Genomic DNA, 19,371 nt, shown 5'->3' on the forward strand with positions numbered 1-19,371 from the left:
AACAATCCAAATTAGCTTTATTTCTCTACATATCGTTAGCAAAGTTACCTTTAACGTTACAAAACTCACTTTCAAAATTTTGTGGCTTTTCCTTTGTTTTGTAAAGCCATATTCAATCTTCCGGGTATGTTTACCACCAGGTTTTTACGAGTAGAAGCTGAACTAGCATTTCACGCTGCCTGTCCGACGTTCCATAAGTCTGTTTTATTCTTTGGATGATGCTTTGCAACCTAGACTTTCCAAATCTTTAATAGAATTTCTAAAGGATTTAAATTAAAGGTCTGCGCTGGTCAAACTAATAATTCTATGTTTTCGTTCAATAATCATTTTCGTGTTTTCAATGCTGTATGTTTAGGACCGTTACTCTCCAACGAAGAAGCATGTTTTCTTTGGAATACGGAAGCATTGCGCTACGTAAAATATCTACACAGTCGTTAGTATTCATAGTCTATGTTATAAAATCAATGGGTTCCATACCAGCATCAGAAAAGAGTATTACACCGTTTTGTGGTCACTTCCAAATTTTACTACTTTCGTGGTTGATTGTGCGTTGAAGGCAGTATTCACCGGTCTTCTCACCAGCTGCTGACCGTTTGAACCAAAAAGGTTGAATTTCGACTCATCCGACCAAAACACGATGTGCCATTTAGTTGCATCCTAGTCTAAAAACTATTTAGAAAATTCAGTTCTTACCAAAATGTGTCGCTTTTGAAATAGAATAAAGTTTCCTGTGTACCTAGGTGGTCGATTTTGCTTCCATATGCCGAAGAAAACATGCCACTTTGCTGGATCTCTATGCAGTATAAAGATCCCAAACATACAGTATTGATAACACGAAGATGATTTTCAAACGAAAATATAAAATTATTAGTTTGACCAGCGCAGACTCCTAATTTTAATCCTTTAGAAATTCTATGGAAGATTGGGAAAGTCTAGGTTGCAAAGCATCATCCAAAGAATAAAACAGACTTATGGAACGTCGGACAGGCACCGTGAAATGCTAGTTCAGCTTCTACTCGTGAAAACATACCCGGAAGATTGAATATGGCTTTGCAAAACAAAAACTAACTCACGCAAAAATTATTCAGAATCACCGACAAAGAAATTTCTCCGGTCATTTCTCCGTGCCTCTTTAAAAAGAGAGTCTGTGGATCATAATGACGTAACATAACATCATACAACAATTAAAATCAGTGCGCAAATACGAAAAATTATCCAACACTGCAAGTGTATTTATTATTTTCTCCATGACTGTAAATGGTATTGGACTCCAGGTATCATCTGCGACCGTATTGGTAATGTTTTATACACTGTTTGGGTTGAAGAACGCAGATTGATCCCACATCAACCAACTTCGAAGCAGAAATGAGTCACAATTAGAAAGTGGTGCTCCACAACAGCCGCTTCCATTAGATGTTTTGTTGGATTCGTGGAGCCTTTCTAAACAATCCATGCGTTCCACGCAGTCTAGTAGTGGCGTAACTACTACACCGATGAACCTTTCATCCAATGCTACATCCCCGTCTGCCAACAGAAACGCATCTCTGACTGGAACTCCATCAATCTATTCGTCATCGTCATCTTCGTCAGACTTTGAATCAGCAGATAGTGAGCCAGCCAGAATACGAGAAGGTCCACGCCGCTCTTCTAGAACCAGAAGGCCGCCGCAGTGGTTTGACCCCTATCACCTTTATTAAAGGGGGGGAATGTTGGGGACAACTGGAATAGCGGAATGCCCCCATTGCATCCGCACGCCGCTGGGCGGATAGGCGGCAGCATACCTGTCACCGAGTGATGCTGAACAGCGCTTATGGATTGAGAGGAAGTTGTCTTATGTCATATGTATATACCTAGTTAGATAAAGTGTTTTAATATGTAAGCACGCGTTTTAATTGGATCGATTGTCCGAAAGCTTTTAAGTTGTACATATTAGCGTTCCGAGAAGTAGTGCTCGGGTCGTTAAGTCACAAAACATGGCCAGTTTTTGTCTATGGCTTTACTAGACGTTCAAAGTGCGCTTGTAGCTTTACGGATGACATATTCAATATCTGCGTTCCAGCCGAGTTCCTGATCCAAAATCACTTTGACAGATATGTAAATTTTTCAAAAGCTGTGTTGTAAGATCAGTTTCTTTTGATTAGTATTTTTTATCACGAATTTTCAGGCGATCAATTTCACCCCATTCCACGGTACTGAATAGTCCGCAACAGGCGGGTATATGGCATGGCAATTATGGTATATGGCATGGCAGTCGTATTTCATGCTTTCGTATACTATCAGGCTTCAAGTAGCTCTTAGAGATCTTCAGGTGTTTCTTTTGTGATGAAAGTGAACATGAATTAGACGATTTGCAAATAATGATTTATTTATCCACCAATAATTGTTTACATTAGAAGGTCATATAAAACAAAAGATTCAGTATAAGATTCGATACATGTTCATGTCTTTTCATTTATGTTTTGGAACGGAACGTTAAGATAGTATCAAAAGTAAGTTAGCAAACATATGCAACTGAACACCGTCCTTCATAAGGACTGAAAAATGATCCTGCTGGGCAATTAAACGTATGTTTCAGAAACTCACCATTTGCAGTTTGCAAACAGTATATATATGTATTGCATGTTATAGATTCCGGATCCGGAAAACGACCATCCTCGGTACATTTAAATGGGTGCGGGGTTGATGATATCACTATAGTTGATACCGGTGTCAAGGGGCATGTGTAACTAGCAGAGCAACGAGATTCCACCGGGTTAAAAAATGTTGCCGTTGGGCAAGTAAAAATAAATTCTAAATAAGCCCCCTGTGAGCTTTTTAGGCAATATTTGTATCTTATACAATCAGCTTGTTCCGTATCAGGAAAACGTCCTGTAGAAGTGCATTCAAAGTTCTCGGACGCAGGTGTGGCAGTAGGAGAAGATGGCGCAATTGTTGATGTTTCCGGTTCTAGCGCTAACTCAGTTGTTTTGTCGTCTTCTTCGTGGACTGTAGAAGTACTAGATGTCAAAGGTGTTGTAGTGAAGCTCCCTCCGGTCAAACTTGACAATTCCGGAACATCAGAAGTTGTGGGAGACAAAGTAGAAAAATTTGGACATACGTAGGACGAACTTACAACACATTTATTGGAATCCCACGAGAAAATAGTATTGGTTGGACAGCTAGCCAACATCGCTAATATAATTCCATCTAGTCCCATTGTGCAAATGAAATATGTTGAGCAATCTGACGAATTCAAGTTTGGAAAACGTCCTGTGGTAAGACATTCATAATTTACGAGTGGTTGCTCAAAACTTTCAAACGAAGTTGTTGAAAGAGATTCAGTTGAGGAAGCTATTAAATCATCATTCTGAAGATATTGGTTGAAACAGCTGTACTGGTGATTCAGTACGCATCTTTTTTCTTTCCAAGAAAATATTGTATTGCTGGGACATTCAGCCAATGTGCTTACGAAAACTCCAGAAGACTCATCGAGCGTACAAATTATATAAGATTTACAATCAATTGATTGTCTGTGCGGGTATCTACCAGCTTTTGAGCATTGGAACGGCTCCTCGATGGAATATTCTCTATCCGCTGTACGTGTTTCTGGTGCCGGAGTAGTAATTTGATATTGTTCTATTAACACACATTTTTTCACTTTCGGTGAAAATACTGTTGATGATGGACATTTAGTAAGCACTGCATAAAGATTTCCTGATGCATCGACTGCACACAAATAGTAATACTGATAGTTTGTGGATGAAGGATTTTCATAACGTCCTGTATCTGGGCATATGAATTCATCAGTTGTGTTTGTTTCCGTAAACCATGATTTTGGAGTAGCCATTTCGGTATACGGTGTCTGTATTGAACAAGCGTATGATGTGTTCAACACGCATTTATTCACATCTGTTGAAAACAAACTCCATCCAGGACAAAACAGTAATGTAGCTACCAGTTCATTATGAGCATTTGCGTTACAAAAGTAGTATGTTCTGCAATCTATTGAAGCTGGATTTGGAAATCGTCCTTGTGCCACACACTGAAACGATTCTGATTCGATCGGATCTTCGGGAACCAATGTCTCCCAACCATCACTACAGTTACCAATAGAAAATAAAAGAACACAACACACACTGATTAAAAATACAGAATCCATATTAAACAAGTACAAGTTATAAGTACGCATTGCCGAAGTAATGATTTGTGACCAAAGTGAATGTTCAAATCTAACTGAAGTCATTTCCGATCTTGGCCTGTCTTTAATAAAACCGCCAAGATTGATAAGGCCATTGCAGCAATAAACAATATATCGCATAAGCTCAATTCAACCGGACAGTGTATTGAAGGATCGTAAACAAACCACCTGTAAAAATCATGAAGCATGACACTGCTTTGTGTTTCTATGTGAATAATTTAAACAATATGTCCATATTGTGACAATTAAAAATTAAAGTTTTTGTGTTGCTAATCAAACACAAAAACAATTAAAGTTTTTGTGTTTGATTAGCATTTTTACTTTTTCCAAAACGTCAAACTGCGTGAATTTTTAGGGTAAATTAACAAACTGTTTCTTAAAAATTTAAAAATAAATGACATTTTGTCACAAATAAGAAGCTAACCAATAAAATATAATTTAACTTTTCTTAAAATCTGTTTCACAAAAGGAAAACAAAACAACTCTACTTTAGCAAAAGTTACACTTAAGCAACTGATTAAATTAAGATTTTTCAATTGGTTTTTGTTGAGAAAAAAATGAGACAAAAAACGGGCAACTCATTTAATCGACCATTGTTGATTTGGTTGAAACTTTTCATTGATGTTTCTGTGGGCAAAATATGCCATTTTGTGCTATTAGTTTTGTTTTGTTTTAATCACGACTCATTTGGGAAAGGTGTCTGCGCCGTGTGCCTATTAACGATAAACTTGAAGCTACGGTGCCAGTTCATGCCCACCGTGGCATGCAAGTTGATCGTTATTTACTTAAACTATAGAGATCAGAGGACAAAAACGTTCCACAGCTCACAAATCTGCCAAACAGTCAAAATGACAAATGTATAATAAATAGTAGTATAAAATTTTGAATCAATAACGGAATATGATTTGTGCCGCGTAGGGTAAAGTATGTAGAATTAAGAACATTTGTCAACTTACGCATTAGCAGTGGGCCTAGCGTAGTTGGTAACGTCTCCGCAAACCACGTTGGTGGCCTGGGTTCAAATCCCAACGCTGACATAAGTGTCGATGGTTGTGAGGTGGCGTGATCCACTCACAACCAACCCAACTGGTCTAGATTTAACCCTAGCCGACACCGGGAGATTTTCTGAGGCGAAAAATTTCCAGGATTCACGCCTTCCATCGCATGAGGAAGTAAAGCCGTTGGTGCCGGTCCGTTAAACAACGGGTCGTAGATTAGGGTCCTGAGTAAAGTCGTCTCCTCGGGCGTCGGTGATTGCCACAACAACAGTGGCGGAACTAGACCGACGGAAAAATAAGCGAGAATAAAAAAAGCATACGCATAAATAAAATTTATTCCATTTAAATAAAAATTAAATATATTTTCGATTTTGCAATTATAAAAAAATATTTGTGCCAAAAGAATGTTACATTTGTTTTGAAAGTGGTACAATTATTCGCATCCACATTAATCGTCATGGTCAGTTCTGAGATATCGTAACATGCTGAAATCAAAGTATGGTGAAATTTAACATATTCTAGTATGATTAGAAAGTTAAGTGCATTATGAGAGTTATACTTCTAAAGAACCGAATAGTTTTTCCACTGTTATAATATAGCCGAGCCAGTTACGAACCTAAATTAAACGAGGGTGCTATTGTCCAAGATGTTAGGTGTTTTATGGCATCAGTTATTATCGCGTAGATGAGATGATAACAGGTTATATATGATTCAGTTCCTAAGCAGATTTCCTGTTTTCTTCCTAAAAAGCCTGTGTGTTTACTGTATTGCCTTGTGATAGGCTTGTTTACTCTGGAATGTATGCCTTATAGTTAAAAAATATTACCACACTTTGTGCAATCGGCGGTATTGACAACAAAAATCAGCTATGAATCATTCTTTTTTAGGAACCAGATTTATGATAGAAATAAAAAATCTTATCTTTTCCTGTACATATGAACAAAATGTAGTCCATCAGACATTTTCGCACTACATGTGAATTATCTGTTGCTGGGAAGGTGCGAGTATGTATATATCAGAGTAATGCTTCGTTATTTCGAAAAAATGAAACCTAATAATACAAAGCCAGAACCAAAATTGTTTTTTGTTCTAGTTGGGGCCCCTACCAATTTAAAGTTTATCTGAATTCGATTGATTTTGTCTCCGCTTGGCGCACTGCTTATCAAATTTGTAAGGGAAACCCAGGGGCCTGAAGAGAAGTGATTTTACCGTAACACAATATGGCGTCGTTTGTTTACATTAATTAAGGGAGATTGACCCTCTATTGTGATGTTGGAAATTCTAGAATATTATTCAATTAAATTAATTTTAAACTAAGATTTAGATACGGTAATAAAAAAATTATTACCGGTATTCGAACCGGTGATGTCTTCGATATCGAGCATATCCAATTCGGTAATGCCTGCAACCATCAAACTCGGAACTGCACTCGGCAGTCACTTACGCTTGCCGTTCACTGAATAAAAATCTTGTTCGCAGAAGTGGCGAGAACAAATCCTTGGGCTTGTTTTGCTCCCAGCAGCAGACAGATTTGACAGTCCGGAAATGGAGAGAATTCGACACCAACGACGATTTCTTTTGTGATCAGTTGGAAATCTTAAATATCAATCTATCAGTAAGGCAGTACAGTTGAAAAGGTTGCGATTAGTGATTTCCAGGGGCTAGAAGTGGCTGTCAGATTACATATAAAGCGAGCGTAACAAGATCCGCCGCCATGCTGAACCAACCAATGGTTCCTTGACGTTTCTTTTCACGCGCAATCACGAGTAGGGGAGATTGGTAACCGTGGTTACATTTTCATATATCCGAGTTTGTTTATTTAAGTTTCGGGTTCTTTCGCTAATTTTGTTGCGATTTTTTAATAAATATACCGTTATTGTAACGGTTATCGTGTGATGTTGTAAAAGATGAAGTGCATTATTCCGTCCTGTGATAGTAACATACATTTTGCATGGAGTAAATGTGGAGTTTCAACACACAAGTGAATAGTACAGCTTGAATCACATGTAAGCCTTACTGATAGATTGATATTTAAGATTTCCAACTGATCACAAAAGAAATCGTCGTTGGTGTCGAGTTCTCTCCATTTCCGGACTGTCAAATCCGTCTGCTGCTGGGAGCAAAACAAGCCCAAGGATTTGTTCTCGCCACTTCTGCGAACAAGATTTTTATTCAGTGAACGGCAAGCGTAAGTGATTGCCGAGTGCAGTTCCGAGTTTGATGGTTGCAGGCATTACCGAATTGGATATGCTCGATAACGAAGACATCACCGGTTCGAATACCGGTAATAATTTTTTTATTACCGTATCCAAATCTTAGTTTAAAGTTAATTTAATTAAATAATATTCTAGAATTCCCAACATCACAATAGAGGGTCAATCTCCCTTAATTAATGTAAACAAACGACGCCATATTGTGTTACGGTAAAATCACTTCTCTTCAGGCCCCTGGTGATTCCAGGTATGTTCCGTACCGTCGAATATTACTTCGAATGGAGGGTTACGGGACTCTGCCATGGCCGAATGGTGTGTGCTTACGCAAGTCCAAAATTAGTAATAACCGACGTATCATGTTGGTGTTTTCTCAGAAAAGAAGTTAAGGATATGAAAGTGTACTTGTTGCAAAGGTTTGAGAATTTTGTTATTTTATAATGTTTATTTTAATTTTTTTCAGGGTTTAAGTATCTCGCATAACTATTTTCCTTGTTTTTTATCTTGCAAAGTCTATTAAGTACGACGGTGCCTTTTTCTCTCTGGACGGGCGTGTTGAGACTGTTTCGACTGGTTGATAGGCTGTATCGGGTATTGGAGTTGTTGATGAACTGGAACTTGTCGGTTTTGTAGTTCGCCAAGCGTGTACTTTTTACGAAGTTTACCGAGACATTACGATTTTTGTGTATATGATACATATTCTGATATTGATCTCTGTTAATGTATTCCTTGTGCAACTTTTGCGTTATGCGTATCACGCATTGGTTGTGCGAAGTCAGAGCAAATTCTGTGCGAATTGAAAGGACACATTGGATGATTAAAGCTTGAACTTTTGCATGAAGGCTCTTTTCGTGTTTTCACGTGAACGGTCGAGGATGAATGTGATACCCTTAGCATCGGTGCGCAAAGTGAAATGCCTTCCTAGTAAAAAACACGAGAAGTGCTCAAACGCCGCTCAAAGCCTCAAAGGTTCTGAGCATATTTCTGCTCTGTAGGTGTCAAGGCTTTAGATGCAAAACTTATAATACAAAGAATTTTGTTTAACCCTTCTTGTACCAATACAGCTCCTAACGCATTTGGCGAAGCATCAGTGTACAGGATGGTTTCCTCTTGTTCTGAAAAATAACCCAAGGACAAAGTGCAGCGAAATATGTGTTCTTTCACATCGTTGAATGCCTTTTCTTGCTGTTCTTCCCAACTCCATGCCTTTGTTCCTGCAACCGCCCACAGAGGGTTTGTAATATTGGCGAAATTCTTTATATAGGGACTAACATAGGATGCCAATCCTAGAAAGCTTCTTAGTTCTGAAGCTGACGTTGGACGTCAAAATTTCCGAATGGCGTCTATCTTCGATTCATCGATGTGAAATCCGTTCTGGTCCAGTTCGTGCCCCAAAAATGTAACCCTCGTTTTGTCGAATTCACACTTGGTGGCATTTAAAGTAAGGCGGTTTTCCCGAAGAATTTGCAGCATCTCTGCAGCTGTCTGCGAAAAGTAGAACGTCATCTATATACACAATATTATTACGGATTCTCTAGTATGCGCGACATTTCTCTTTGGAAGATCTCTGGTGCACAATTGACACCAAACATCAGCCGTGTGAACCTGAACATTCCGTTTTCCGCAAAAAAACTTCGTCATATCACGTGATTCGCTGCTCAGCTCAAGATGATATAATGCGTTTTTTAGGTCCAGCTTCGTGAAAACTCAGCTCCATGCAATTTGGTCTTCATTTCTTCGAGTGTCGGTAGGCGAAAGTATTCGCGATTAATAGCCCTGTTCGGTGCTCGCATGTTTACAACCAGACGAAAATCATCCTTTCCTTTAGCAACGGCAGACATGCCGCTGATCCATTGGGGTGCAGTCGTAACTCTTTCGATGATACCTTTAGTCTCCATCTCAGCCAGACGACGTTTTGCTCCTTCTCTGTAGGCTGTTGGGATGTTGTAGTAGGTTTCTTACGGGCGGAATTAATTTATTAATGCTAAATTTTATTTTCACACCAGGCATTTTAGGGAATAGTTCTTGCTGGACCTCCTCACAGTTTCTTACTTGAGAGGCCACGAATAAAAGTTGTAAGTCACTTGCTGTGGACCTGCTCAACAATGAACGTTTGCCGTCGACGATTACCAGAAAGTCAGCTATTACCGAGTGCGTAGACCAAGCAGCATGTATACCCGCTCTAAAGGAATGGTCAATTTTCATTGGGATGGTGGTAGCGTACGCTTGCAACTTCCAATTCGTGGGATTCGGAATGGATTGTAATTTCACTAATCCGGAATCACATTCTCTTTTCAACCGTTCCCAGTCGGTTCCGCCGATGACATTGACATCCACCCCCGAGTCGATTAGGAATTTGATTGCACTCGACGACCCTAATGGCAGTCAACCAATACATCCTCAATAGATAGCATATTCAACTCATCTGTTTTAGATACGTTTTTAACGTCGTTTGAAATTTCTTGATCTTGAACGATATTAACACGTCTTTGCCTACAAGCTGCAGCAAAATGACCGCGCATACCGCATGAATTACATTTCTGGTTAGTTGCAGGGCGCATTCTGTTCCAATGGGTTGCTCTGTTGCATCGAGAGCAGCGCTCACGGCGGCTTCTGAGCGGTAAGCGATTGTTACGAGGTTGTTTGTATCGATCTCCTGTGGATAGACCTTCTTGACTATCACGCTTGGCTGACTGTCTTACATTACTCAAGCGGTTTACCGAAAGGTTATGCACTTCGAATTCCGTTGTTACGTTGCTTTCTTTCTGATATGCTTCGTCTCTTGTTGCCGCCTGGACTATGAGATTAGTTTCGTAGCCGAGAGTTCTAGCGGTCTTTGCGAGCTCATGGCTTCTCATACCTTTAAGCAGTTGCACCCTGAAGAAACTTTTTTGGTCGCTGAACCCGCACAAGCGCACTTTCTCAACAAGTCTCGCATGAAAGCCTACAACAGATTCGTCAGCTGCCTGCTTCATATTCAAAAAAGCGTCATGCTCTGCCGTCGTATCCGTCATCGAACGCAGGTGTTATTTTCTATCTGGGCGGTTGTCCCGACACGTCCATTTTCCTACGATTCACTTTCCGCTAGCAAGGTGGTCAGAACCCATTTATTTTCCTCGAACCGAGTGATTCCACTTCTTGATTTAAATTTTGTGAGTGCGAATTGTCGACAATTTTGAAAGAGCTCCTGGCAGGATCGCCAATGTAAAATTCGCCGATCGAAGCGGAATCACTCGGAACGGGAAACATGGCCGTTCAATGAATCGCGCACTGAAAGCGGACGTGACTTACCTCTTTTAAGTTTCACTAGGCAATGGCCGCCGTTAGACAATGCTCTGCCCGTAGCGGTTGAGGTAGCAGCTGAAGTTTGGCGCCAACGGAGTGTAATGCTCTGCCAGTTTTGATTAGGCCTTTTCAGCACTGCTGTCAACTGAGAGGTGTAGCTCTCAGGTAGAATATTACAATGTAATTGAGTTTAGCGTGCATCTCACACTATGTTTCTGAAGTCTGCGTTAGGGAAATATACCAATCGTATGAAAAATGTATGTGGATATTCGACCTTCAAACTTTTCCGCAATTTTCACGGAGTATTAAGAAAATGGTAACTAAAATTATCATGTTATACAAATCTTGTATATCTTAGCTTTCCAATGGTATATTAACTATTGAAATCGGAACAGTTGTTTGAGCGCTATTAGCATCTAAAATCTTCCATTCCGCCAACCAAAAACCAATCCAGTTTTCACAGAATGTACCTTAGTATAGTGAAGACAGACGTAGTCCCACGTCAAAAAAAAATGTATAAAAGTTCTATACTTCATCCGATCAACCATGTAAATAATTCATATCGCTTCTAAAAACCTTTTCTCATTACTTAAGTGTTATAGAAACTCCATTTGAAAACTACGTTGAGTAAAACACAGGATCTATCCGATAATCAAGTACTTTTCATTTTATTGGTAGATGAATCTTACGTGAAACTTACTTGGAATGCATATGTCAAATCAATAAGCATCATAAGATAAATCATTTCATTAGTTCATGATGAACTTAAAAGACAATCACGTAGCATCAACGAAAAATGAAAGTGGAAAATATCCACATACTTTTTCACTGAACATTGAAGTGAAAAATATTTTGAGTGTATATCAGTTTTTTATGCTCTCTAAAAGATCTGCATTTTCTAAGTAAAAAGTGATTTAAAAAAAAATTCTGTCGTTGTCCTTCGTTTTTTAAATCACGATTTAAAACTGCTCGAAATTGCTACAATGACAGTTCGCCCATATGCCAACTGTCATTGTAGCATTTTAGAACGAATTTTTATTCTTCATTTTAATATCGAAGGATAATGCTATAAAGTTTTGAAAAATCACGTTTTGCTCAGAAAATTACACTCGTTCAGATGGTATACACGGTTAAATGAAGCTAAATAATTATGAGTACAAAGACTACCAGTTTCTGAGTTCGCCTAAGCCAACATCGATTATGAGTAATTTCTAACTAGCGAAATTGGTAGAAATTACCTACATGAAGGATAAATACGGCATACCTTTTTCTGAGTGAAATGTTTTAGGTAGTATTTACCAATGAAATTGGTAGTTTCCTTCGATCTCTTTCATTAACAGTTTTTGCTGCTCGAAAGGATTTATTCTACCTAATTTCGGATGAAAATTTTGTATCTGCTACTGCCAGTGCTGTCAAGACATGGTTAGTTAATATAAGCTGCAACGCGATCGAGAACGGGTGTACAGTATACTAAGTGTGTTAAAGGCCGAGCAAGTTGAAAAATAAATAACGGATTAACGGAAAAATAAAGGTATTTATTAAACTTTAATTGAAAAATATATATTTTCGATTGCCTTAGGCTTGACTAACTGTTTATAGGATATATATGTTTTTTTTTTTTCATTCTTCCAGAACCATGGATCAGCTAAAACGTATTTTGGATTCCGAAACATTTGAAAAAATAAAAGGTTAGTGATACGCTTAGATTTAACAGATATTGTTATCCCACAATCTCTTGAAATACTTAGAAATTATAGTTTCAACGAACATTTTTTAGCTAACGCAATAATTTTTATTCTTAAACTACACCTAAATTAAATATCATTAAACTTGGATTTTTTAGCTGACGCAATAATTTTTATTCTGAAATTAAACCTAAATTAAATTTAATTAAACAGAGACCATAGTCAGGGCCGAATTTGGGCGTTAGGGGACCCGGGGCAAATTCGACGAAAAATTGTGCTACACCTTCGCACCGCTGTAAGGTGACGAGCCAAATAAGAGGTCTTCACTTCGTCTAAGGGGGGCCCTCCAGTCGGGAGGCCCGGGGCATTTGCAACTAGGCCCTCCTCAAATCCGGGCCTGACCATAGTTAAGAACTTATCTATATCGAGAACTTTATTGAATTACCAGATTCTCAACGATTTGTATGTTCCGTTGACGGATGTGATCAGATCATCGAGGGCCATATAAATGAGATAAAACAACATTGCAAGTCAGTACATGGCTTGAAAACACACAGCAAGTGTTGGCCACCGCTTAAATGCAGCATGTGCAATGCAGTCTACGCCAGCTTTTATCATCTCCAGGAACATCTAATAAAACGTCATCCAATTATCTATTCACCTCCTGAAACCATTCCCAATCCCATTTTAGAGAATGATGATAAAAATCTTGATAATGAAATGGGATATGCGAATGTAATAAAAAAACGATATTACGAAAAATCTGTTGGTATAAAAGAGCTAACCACTGAAAAGATAGACCGTGTCACACGCATGCGTTGCGATGACTCTTTGCCAGAGAATAAAATTCAACATTTCATGGACGGCTGTGCTGCTGGATTGGAATTGAGTCAGTAATATACGTTAACGGTTGTGAAAAGATTTTTTTCAAGATCCAATATTCAATTCAATGATTCATCGGTGGTAAAATTATTTAATGAGCTGGAAATACCAGAAATTTTTGGGGCCATAAGATCGTTTAACGACACTATAGATCAGCTCGCTATGCAAAGTAAATGCGCAATGCCAGTTACTGAGGAAGTGTTACTTTCGAAGCGCAAAATAAAGAAACTAGTTTGTCTAGGTTCGAAACGAAGAGCCCGCTACCAAAATCTGAAATTAGGCATAAGATTGTTCAACTCAATGACATGGCTCATTATATATCGATTATCAGCATACTTCGATTAATAATGAACAATGGTGATGCGAGAAAGATGGTCAATACTGAAGAACCGCGAAATGATGGCACATGTTCCTTCAAGGATGGGTGGCAGTTCAAAAACCATTCTTATTTTCAACGATACCCGAATGCTCTGCGCCTATCACTACACGTTGATGACGTTGAATATCTCAACCCTTTGGGATCCAGGAAAGGAAAAAAGAAAATCACCAACATTAGCATTAAAATTCAAAACCTTCATCCGGTTGTGAATTCATCACCGCGTAGCATTTATACGATTCTCATGGTTCGATCCGTCCTTTTGAAAAAATATGGCTATGAGAAGGTTCTAAAACCGTTATTACGAGATTTGAAAAGATTGGAATCCGATGAAGGAATACCGCTAATCATAAATGGACAAACATTCACATTGAGAGCAGTTTTATGCAATGTAGTTGGTGATACGCTGGCTGTGCATGATTTTTTTCAGTTACTAGGTCCTCAAGCATCGTATTTCTGCAGGCAATGCTACATTTCACGGGGCGATATAATGGAGGGTAATTTCGGGGCAACGTTTCCAGAAAGAACTGCTGCAAGTATGGCTAGAGATTTAGCAGCTGTTGAACAAAAAATCCAAATGCCCTCCGATAGTGGTGTTGCCAATCGGTGCATATTAAACTCTTTAGTACATTTTAATATGGCGGACAATTGGTGTTTCGATCCAATGCATGATATATTAGAGGGCATAGCTCCCATGATGATCAAACATATATTGAACATTTCTGTAAATGAACAAAAATTATTAACTTGTGATGAAATTAATTCAAGAATCGATAATTTTGATTATGGTGCAATTGAAATTCGCGATAAACCATCCAGTAATTTATCGTCAAAGTTATTAAAAACAAAAGGTAATGCTTTGAGTCAATCAGCTTCGCAGACATGGCTGTTATTGAGAATTTTCCCATTCGTTTTTAATGATATTCTTGACCGTAATGCAGACTTCGCGGCTATAATAAAAAATTTACTCGAACTTACATTCATATCATTTTCTAGTAAAGTTTCTTCTGATACGTTAGAGGATTTGAAGTTTTGTATATCTGATCTACACAGTTGTTTTAAAAGATGTTTCACTAATCTACGTCCAATAAATAAACTTCGCCATATTAGTCACTACCCGATGATACTTCAGAAAAATCAGCCAATATGTTTTGGAAGCTGTTTGGCATTCGAAGCCAAGTTCAAAGCTTCTAAAAGCATAACCAGAAACTGTATAAATTTCAAAAACATTACCTGTAGTCTTATGAAGAGAATGAATCTAAAACAGAATTATGATATTTTAAAACATGATTACACACTAGGTAAAATTCATATTCTAAGCGAAGAACAAATTTCAAAAGAGTATCTTGAATTTAAAAGCATATTGTTTGACTTGCCCGATAGATTAACCACAGTGAAGCATTGCCGTATTGATAACATTGATTTCCGACCAGGTTTTATTGTAAAATATGTGAGGTGTAACAAAAAAATGTACGGTGTCTTGATGACAATCATAAGTTTGAACAACCAATTTACAGCTATAGTACAAGAGTTAAAAACGCAGTTTTGTGCACAGCAATATGCTTTCAAAACTAGTTTTACTCAGAATGTCATAAGAACGTCTGTAGGAAACCTTTTGACCAGAAAAACCTATAACTTTTGGAAATTCAGTAATAATGATTCTTTATACATCAGCTTGAAATATAATGATGATTGACAAAATCGTATGTACACATTCTCACATCGGTGAAAATTACTATTCATATCACTTCTGGTAGCAAAGCTCAAAGAGGTCAGAAGCCCTGAAGGTTACACCTGATTTTGGTGTTTTACACTTACACCTAATTTTGTGATTTCTTTATCAAATTTTTCAACGAGGCCTAACGACGGCGTTCAAAACAGAGCAGGTTCTTCCGGTGTTTTATCTATCGGGGAATAAGCTGTTTTTCAGTTAAAAAATATCTTCCTTATGTTGAAATCGTTTGCTTTTGTGATTGCAAATGCTCTAACATTCTCAGTTTTTTTTCAGATGATTTTGTTTTTCTCTTTTTCCTGTCAGCCTTCACACCTGTAAAAAAGTATATATTTTCATCACTTTCATAGATGCCTCTTTGGTTAAATTCAACAATAATTACCTGCTTGTCGTTTCTTGTGAGTTTTTTGTTTTTCTATAAAGTTTTCAATAATTGCCACTTTAGATAGAACCAGCATAAACTGATTTTTGGCAATACTTATTACTAATAATTCATAACGTTAGATTGTTACAATTATGTAGGCATAGATTTACTGCTGAGGATTTTTCACTTTTCACTGTTCAAAGATTATTTATTTACTTTTTACGATAGGGGAGGAAAGTTGTCGATATTAATCGAGAATATCGATATTCTTTATGTATTGATAATATTGATCAATTTTGTAGCGTAAAATGACAAATGTCTTCTATTAACTGTGTTCACTTTAAAATTGAGTACACTTTTGAAAGAGGTAGCGTATAAATTGAAATTTCGGAAAGCAGTAACTTATCTCTTTTACATATTGTCTGCACAAGGTGATTTCTGCGGGGGTGGGGGGATTTCGAAAAACAATTAAATTTGAGGGAATGTTACATTCGGAAAAACGGTACATTCGGGGATAAAACATTCGGGATGATGTGTTTAGGAAAAATAGTTTTCGGGGATATGTTACACACCAAACTGTTCGTTTTCAATTTCCCCTTGTCGTGGTAGCTTTATTCATTTCGGATTATGTTGGTTAAGATATTCTTTGACAGATAGATCCCACTAGCTAGTTGATATAAGAGTAGTGTCATCTTAAACCGAGAATATATGTAATTTAATAAGAGCAGCTGTTGAAAGAAAATCCAATTTTTCAATTTTATATTGCCAGCTGAGGCTGATGCTCAATTCGAATTTTGGGTTAGAGATGACACGTCTCTATACATTACAGAGTCCCTAGAACCCTCTGTACCGTACCTGGTAATTATCGATAATTATTTTTAGCTTTCCCATCCCTACCCCAATAGTTATTTAGTCCTATCCGTTACGTGAGTTATATTACTCAGAGTCTATGGTATATAGAGTCGCGCGAAGAGAAAATCTATCGTTTCGGCAACACAGTTTTTGTGCCGTTTGTTGCCAAGAACTATGAAGTTCTGTTTTTCACCATGCATAAGCGAATATCATTTTTTGAAATTCTTCACAAGGTACACAGTTTTGAACGATTACACCGGTGAAGTTTTGTTAAATTTAAGTGAACCAGTGTACAGGTTTAATGTTGGATGAAAATGTGTAAGTAAAACTTCGGAAAAACACATATTCTTTATTACGCTCAATTACAACACTTTTCATCCAATCCTAACATTATCACCTTGTTTATTTACATTGCTTGATTGGTACCCTCGTTTGACACTGATTTGGTTCCTTTGGTTTCATCTTTGCGGGACTCTTAAACATAGACTCTGATATTTCCATGCTTTGTGACATGCCAATGAGGTATATAAAGGTAAGGAAGAAGCAGACATTTTCCTGTATTAGAAGCAAAAAATAGGCAAATAACATGTGCTTCTCGGTTGTAACGTAGCTCTCCAAACCATTTGAGATGGTATTCACTTTATTTTCTACGACATCAACGTTAACAAAAAAAGCCCTTTGAGCCCTAGTTTTAGCCTGGGATTTGAACTAGGCTGTACCTATGTAGACTTCATTGGGTGACGATGTGACGGTGACAGGCCTTCCAATAACACAAACAGAAAAGCGAAAGCGTGTCCATAATCACTTGCACTTGCACTTGCAGCGTTAGCGCTAGTTGTAGCAATGACACGTTCCGGTTGTTTCGTTAGTTTTTAGGAAATAGTAACTGTTAAAACGGAGCTGGTAGCGAGTCCACCAAATTTCGAGAAAACCCGGAGCACCCAGCCTTAGTGCACTACAGCTAGGGGATTTCAACACAGGGATCATATATTTTTCAATATGAATTCCTAGACTTGCAGTGATGGCAAATTTAGGTAAATACGGTATCGAGATGGAGCCACGAGTTGTGATATTGGATTTAATCCAGGTGATAACCTCAACTACTTCACAACCGCAGGATATAATTGCACGTAATAAGTCGCCTGTATTATCGCATCATCATCTCGCGGTCATCATCTGCGCTGCCGTGTGTATCGCCAGATGTTCAGGTAATTCACGCCCGACTAAAGTGATTATTATTCGAAGCACAGACAAACAGTTGTACCACTCCATACAAAGTTTTAAGAAAATGGGGTTCCGATTAACTCTTGCGATTACGAGGGCTGAGCAGTTCCCAGTTTTAATGTATTTTAAAATTATCATTGTTGATTTGGCTGACACTTAGCATAGACGTTTCTTTATGTAAAAGATGTCATTTTGTGCTATTGGTTGAATTTTTGGAACACGACTCATTTTTGAGAAGCGAAAAACACAAATACAAATTTTTTGGAAAAAACAATTTTTTTTAAATATTTTTCGGGTGACACTTTTTTTCTTTGGAAAGATGAAATAATTATCTACAACTTTGCCAAGGAAACTATGCCAATCAAACAAGTCGTTTTGACCATAAAAATTTACCATAAAATGAGCTTTTTTAGATAATTAATTTTTAAATTTTCTTTTAACTTTTTTTTTCAAAAAATAAATATGTTTTTCTAGACTGTATGATTTTTTACAAATTTTCAGAACATCTTATGTGATTTTTTAGCTGAAAACTTACTAATTACAAAACCACAACACAATTTCTTCAGTAAACCGTATTTACAACTTTTAAATGCCATAAATCATATTTTCAATCAGTTTCGGAACCCCCCCCCCCCCCCCTTCAGTTCAAAACTATTAGGCTTAAATAAATACGCAATGTAATTTCAGTGTTTTTTTTATCTATTTAGTTTCAGTGTTTAGAATACAATTTGCACATTGCTTTGTCATTTAAAGGAAATATTTTCTAGACTTTGAATCTGCTTAAAAAGTCAGTTCTCTTATTCAGGGTGGCCACTCAAAACCTGAAATTAAATTCCCGGTTTTTTCCCGGTTTTTCCCGGTTCGTTCAAATATTTTTCCCGGTTAATTGTACTTTTGAATTCTGTAGTTTTTTATACAGTTAAAGATTAAAAAAGCGTAACTTTTGATTTGCATCCGAAAATGCTCAAAGCTACTTCTTAAACGTGTTCAGTCTTATTTTAATCAAGAGAAAAATGTGACGGACGTCATCTATTCCGAGAGGAGATGTTGTCTACAAGTATCTTATAAACAACGCATATAATACTCACTACCGTGGACTTATAGGCCAAACTAAGTTTGTAGGAACCGTTCTTACCATAACCATATAAGAATCAATATAGGGTAATCGTTCCTATATTCATCTCAGTACCTATATTCATCTCATCACCCCTTTTTGATAAATTAATCGTCAAATTTTACAATATTTTCAACGTAAAACTTTCAACCACTTGACAAAATCAAGAAGCGAATAGATTTACTTTCAAAAATTTGTATAAATTTATCGGTAAATTGGACAAATGAGAGATATAAGATGAATAAAGGTGCACCTAGCTGTTGAGATGAATAATGAAGCGATTACCCTATTAAAAAATTATGTTACACATTTCTTGCTAAACAAACTTAATTTTAATCAGGCCTATCAGATTTTCACAACACTTGAAACACATCACTTCTGCTGCCTCTTCCTGGGTGTCCGCAAGAAGTTTTGCATTTTTGGCTTCTATCGTTTGAACCCTCTAGTGCCCAGTGCCGCCTTTAGACGGTCT

General features: G+C 37.5%; 1 protein-coding gene across 4 annotated transcripts; it reads right to left on the reverse strand.

Moving 5' to 3' along the window:
- Positions 1 to 2,348: 2,348 nt before the first annotated feature.
- LOC129718620 (uncharacterized) lies at positions 2,349 to 16,576 on the reverse strand. 4 transcript variants are annotated; one of them, XM_055669555.1, is made up of 4 exons: positions 15,728 to 16,576; positions 15,432 to 15,660; positions 5,134 to 5,454; positions 2,349 to 4,076 (listed from the first exon to the last, which is right to left on the reverse strand). In XM_055669555.1, exon 4 carries the CDS (start codon positions 3,824 to 3,826, stop codon positions 2,495 to 2,497), a length of 1,332 nt encoding a protein of 443 aa, XP_055525530.1. In that variant the 5' UTR covers positions 3,827 to 4,076; positions 5,134 to 5,454; positions 15,432 to 15,660; positions 15,728 to 16,576; the 3' UTR covers positions 2,349 to 2,494. The 4 variants fall into 4 exon arrangements, 2 of the variants coding, with proteins under 2 accessions (XP_055525530.1, XP_055525531.1); XM_055669556.1 differs by lacking the exon at positions 5,134 to 5,454; XR_008726981.1 differs by lacking the exons at positions 2,349 to 4,076; positions 5,134 to 5,454 and adding an exon at positions 12,185 to 13,507 and having other exon boundaries at positions 13,574 to 15,660; positions 15,728 to 16,522.
- Between the last annotated feature and the right edge of the window lie 2,795 nt (positions 16,577 to 19,371).

The sequence above is a fragment of the Wyeomyia smithii genome, chromosome 1, assembly GCF_029784165.1.
Source record: "Wyeomyia smithii strain HCP4-BCI-WySm-NY-G18 chromosome 1, ASM2978416v1, whole genome shotgun sequence".
Lineage (NCBI taxonomy): Eukaryota > Metazoa > Arthropoda > Insecta > Diptera > Culicidae > Wyeomyia > Wyeomyia smithii.